This window comes from Nanorana parkeri, unplaced genomic scaffold (assembly GCF_000935625.1).
Source record: "Nanorana parkeri isolate BGI_ZX_2015 unplaced genomic scaffold, ASM93562v1 scaffold1073, whole genome shotgun sequence".
Classification (NCBI taxonomy): Eukaryota; Metazoa; Chordata; class Amphibia; order Anura; family Dicroglossidae; genus Nanorana; species Nanorana parkeri.
Window position 1 is genome coordinate 15,294 of NW_017307341.1, and position 5,331 is coordinate 20,624.

The 5,331-nt window shown below is 45.8% G+C and overlaps 1 protein-coding gene across 1 annotated transcript in view; it reads left to right on the forward strand.

The window, feature by feature from the left end:
* Window positions 1-1,370: 1,370 nt before the first annotated feature.
* Window positions 1,371-5,331, forward strand: part of LOC108796169 (uromodulin-like 1) — a 31,278-nt gene continuing 27,317 nt past the window's right edge. The window contains exons 1-2 of the mRNA XM_018567607.1: window positions 1,371-1,446; window positions 2,114-2,178. Coding sequence (XP_018423109.1) covers window positions 1,371-1,446; window positions 2,114-2,178 — 141 coding nt within the window. The remainder of the gene's footprint in view (window positions 1,447-2,113; window positions 2,179-5,331) is intronic.

Genomic DNA, 5,331 nt, shown 5'->3' on the forward strand with positions numbered 1-5,331 from the left:
TGATCCTTGGTAGCAAATGAACACTGCAGCACAACTGATTGGTTCCTTGTGCTGTGTCTTCCTCTCCCAGTCTGAGCTCTTGAAGGATTACAAGGCTGATACCTGGTCAAATTCAGGTACTTACACTGTTTGTATTAAAAAATATATAAATGTTTTAATTGGTTGGCCTGTTTAGGTAGGTACACCATCATTGTTCTTTACGCTAGATTATGTAATAAGCGTGATAGGTGCCAATCGCCCCCACATCTTAAGGGACTGTCCTTGGTATGAAGAATTGGCTTGGTGTTCCACAACAATGAAATATCAATCTTTCCTGATGATACATTCAGTTGGTAATCAGGGGCGTTACTACAGTAGAAATCACAGGGTCCCATAGCAAAATTTTGTATGGGGCCCTGTGATGTCGAGTTACGCCCACCTGATAACCCAAACAACCCACCTGAGAGTAACCCAGCAGAGCCCACCATATACTCTCCATGGTGGGCTCTGCAGGGTCTCAGTCGGGCTGGTCAAACCCTCTTACCTGTCAGCCCCGATCCACTGTCTGCCTCCTCCTCCTTCACGTTCACTGATGGGCCCCCGGCTCCTCCGTCGCTGGGCCCCCACCTCCTCAATCGCCGGGCCCTGTCTCCTCCATTGCTGGGCCCCGCCTCCTCTTTCACCGCCGACACCGGGCCCAGCCTCCTCCTCTGCTGCTGGCTGTCAGTGACTCAGCAGCGGCTGTGAGGAGGAACACAGCGCTGCACAGTGGCGCATTCCTCCTCACAGCCGCCAGTGAAAGCCAGCAGCCTGAGATGCCATAGCGACCCAGGTGGATGTCCTGGCCGGGCCCCCCTGTGCCCCGGCGATTGTTCCGCCACTGTTGGTAATAGATGCTTGCTTCAGTTTGGGTTCTCATGGGTTATCCAATAATTTGGTGGGTTATAGTCAAGTTAGAAATGAATGGCACAAGTCAGGGGGCAGCTACAAGGGGCTGCAGTTTGGTTTGTACATCATGCAGGGTAACGTGGTGAGAGAAGTAAAAATCGGGCTGACTTCCTGGATTTTAGGGTGAGTTATTATGATGGTATTTGCTGGTCGCAGTTCCTTGCTGGAAGATAAAGCCATATTGGCCAGTTGTGTCACTCTCTGCATGGCTGGTAATTATGGCAGCGTGCAGAGACTCAGATGTGTCACAGGAGGAGTTTGGCTCTACAGAAGAAATTAATGAGGCAGCAGGGAATACCCAACGGACCCTCTCCGATCCTTCCAGCCTTCTGATATCGCAAGACGAGAAAAACAAAGCTGCCGTTCCAGGGGCGATATAAGAATATTTTTAAAATATTTTTTCGGGTTGACCGATTATTGAACATGATCTGTTAGACGGGAACATGGACAGAAAGGATATCCTCTACCTGGCGGTCATCCTCGGCCTGTCTGCGGGTCTGGGAAATGGACAGATGCTCGGTAAGTGTCACATCACTTGTTACTCTGTATCTATAGAGAAATGAACTCAGTCCAGGTCATCGGGGATCATACAGGCTTATTCAATAAGGAAGTACAGAGGACATTGAGGGGATGGACAATAATGAACCAAACCAGGAATCACTTTTTAGGGGTCTTATTATTGAAGGGTGAATTGTGATTGCTTTGCTTTGGGTTCCTGCACTTTGCAACATTTCTGCTCCTTCTTCTGCCTTGAGAAACAATCAATTGAAAGAGTCCATTGAGTTTTTTAAATGATCGGTCCTCCCAAAAACTGATATTGTGGTTTTTAGTAGATACAGGAGAGGCAAACCACTTGAACTTCTCTTCTACTTCTCAGGGAGATATATATATATTAGGGACGCACCGATATATTGGCCGCCAAAACATATCGGCCGAAAGTTGTACTTTTGGCTAAATGCCGAAAGTGCCATTTTTCTGCCGATACAGCGGCGCATACCTGCTTTCTTTTCTCCCCGCTGGGCGCTGCTCTGTGTCCCAGCAGGGAGGAGAGAAAGTGAAAGCTGGCCGAGCGCTGCGGGTTTTTTTTTGGGGGGGGGCATAAAAAAAATCTTGCACCAGGGCCCTTTGTTCCTTAGGTTCACCACTGGGACAGCTGTAGGTTTTTCTGTGGGCTTCTTTTGCACAGCATGCCAGATGACCTCAGGCTTTGCAATTGACAGCCTAGTGTGCTTTCATTTACAGCCAATGATGGTGAGTATACGTGCAAACGGCATTGCATGCCCATCTACTAGAGGTTGCTGGGATCTGTTATAAAACATGTAACTAGAGGAACACAGAGAGGTGGACAGGAACACCAAAAACTCTCAGGTAGACAGGCACAGAATAGGGACTAGGACATCACACTGTTGAATTATAAGAAGCCAGGTGGTGACTCAGCTCGCCAGCCTCCACCTATAACTAAATATGACTTTTGAACTTTAGCTAGATATACAAAATGCCAATTTTTGCAATTATTTATTCAATTTAAGAAAATTATTTTAAATGCGATCATCGTAAGTACCTGAATCTGTCCTATGACTACTGAAAGGGGACGTATTCTGATGCTGATTATTTATTTAAAATTTAGGGTGGCAAATCACTTCAACACTGGGACCCAGCATGCTTAATGCATGACACTGACAGCAGTGCTAATACAATATTGTGATCCTTTCCTCATATTGTCAGCACAGAGCTCATAAAAGGCCAATATACACAAGAAGGAAGCACTGTTGTTAATTTGGAGAATTGTTTGAATGTGTTATGATTTCTATGGCCACCTCCACTACAATACTCCTCTCCTATCCAGCGTTTAATTGCCATTATGTGAACTCAGTAGATGAGCAAGGGCCGCCTGCTGGTGCACTTAATATGTCCCCCAAAAAAAGGCAGCTAGAAAGCTGGAAAAAAAAGTATTTATTATTATTATTATAATACAGGATCTATATAGTGCCAACAGTTTGCGCAGCGCTTTACAATATAAGGAAGACGTTACAATTACAATACAATTCAAGACAAGAAGGTAAATAGGGCCCTACCCGTGAGGGCTTAGGTATGTAAAGTACTTACCGTCCCCTCATCACCCTACAGTCCTGATCTCATGACAGTTGTCCCAAAAAATATCTGGTACTAATGGGTATGGGAGAATTTTACAGTCTCCCTGCCTGAATAGCCAATCACCAAACCTAAGTGCTGCCACACTGTTCAGAAGGTGGGGGACGTGCATAGCCCTGTATAAGGTTCAACGTGCTTGAAGCGCTGGGTAGTTTGAGAGCAATCAGGACAGCGAGGGAGCACAAGGAAGGTAAGTACGTGCTGCCATTCCGTACAAGTCAAATAAAAGGTTCTCTTTAAAGAGCAGCTTAAAGGAGAACTATGGGGTCAGTGTTTTTCCCCATAGTTCTCCTTAGGGTAACGGGAGGACACAAACTAGCGTCCTCCCGTCACCCAAAGTTCAGTATACCGCGAGCTACAGCTCACGGTATACTGAGACGCCGCAGCCGGAGCGGATCCCGACTTAGATGACGGGATCCGCCCAGCTGCGTGAGTGACAGCTGGCTCTGCCTATCTAGAGGCAGAGCAAGCTGTACCCTCCCCCTCCCCCATCCGTTCCGCCAGTCAGCGCTAGAGGATCGGAGCGGGGAGGGGGAAATCCAGCCCCTCCCCTGTCACGGCAGAGAGCCGTGACAGCATCGAGAGGTGAGCGAACGCCGGTATGTGTTCGCTCACCTCCCGATCTACTGAGCCGACCAGTGACAGTCTCAATGTCACAGGTCGGCTAGAACTATGTGGTGAGTGAAAAGCACTCACCTCATACTTCTCCTTTAATCACATGATCATGCTGTCACATTCAGCTCTGTGCATCCTCCCTTTCATGTTTTAGTGTGTTGTGTCAACTTTAAAGTGAGCACATTCAGCTTCACTGACCCGGAAACCAATTGGATCCCATAGAAAAGTTAGCTTTGCCCCCTGCGCTGATCAATAAAGCTGATGATAAAATAAATGGTCTTGGGCCTTTAATTTATAATTACAGTGACATTAAACCCTCAGATTCTTTAACATAAAGCAATACTGTAATGTGCGCCTTACTGTAATCCATGGTTGTTTCCCTTCTCTTTGCTGCTCTTCCTTTTAAATCCTCATGTCTTCTCATGCTGGGCAGAACTTCTGTTTTGCAGCAGACTGCCTTGTCTCTGGAATGGATACATGGTGTCTGTGTGAAGGTTCACAACCTGAGCCAGCACTACAGGAAGAGGCAGTCTGCTGCAAAGGGAAATTCTCCCCCAGCATGAGAAGAGATAAGGATTTAAAAGGAAGAGCAGTAAAGAGAAGGGAAACGACCATGGATTACAGTAAGGCGCACATTACAGTATTGGTTTATGTTAAAAAATCTGAGGGTTTGATGTCACTTTAATGGTTATATCTATAAGCTTGGTTTTGTAATTGTGATTGTAAATGCATTTTATTGATGTAAGCTTAAAGGGAATGCATAGGTGTTTTGCATATATTTGAATTATTTATTATGGTAAGGACTTAAAAATAAATGTTCTATTATATTGTTTATTTATTTATTAGAGGTATTTATATAGTGCGACAGTTTACACAGCACTTTACATATGTGCACATTCACATCTGTCCCTTCCCTCAAGGAGCTTACAAGCTAAGGTCCCTATCTCACATGCATACATACGAGGGCCAAATCAGAGAGGAGCCAATTAACCTACCAGCATGTCTTTGGAGTGTGGGAGGAAACCGGAGTACCAGGAGGAAACCCCACACAAGCACAGGGAGAACATGCAAACTCACAGATAGTGACGTGGCCGGGGATTCGAACTGGGGACCCTCAGTGCTGCAAGGGTTTAGGCAGGTAAAGGCAAAGTATTGCATATGAATATATTGTATTCCCATATTCAGTCAACAGATGGAGTTTTTGGTTCCTTTTCCTGTTTTGCAGACTCCTCCCCCTAAATCCCTTTTCCATCCTTAAAGGGTTATTAAACCCTCTGTTTTTTTTGCATATATCTACTGCTGGTAAGCAGTAGATATATGCGAAAACATTTTTTTTCAAATCCCGCTTTAAAAGAGGTTTAAACTTACCTGTGTCGCCGTAAAATCCGTCCGGAAATCGGAAAAATCTCGGCGGCCGCAAAGCATCTTGGGGCGGGCGCATGCGCAGTTCAGATTTTCAGCCAGGAGAATCGGGGATGTTGTACAGATATGTCACCAGCACTCCAGCATGACAAACAAGTCAATTTTAGTGAATCTCTATTTTTTTATTTGTCAGAAGTCACTTAAAGTAGAGTCAAGCGCTTTCGGGGCCGCGCAGGGTACCCTTCATCAGGTTCAAAATGAATGGGACTCTGCGCG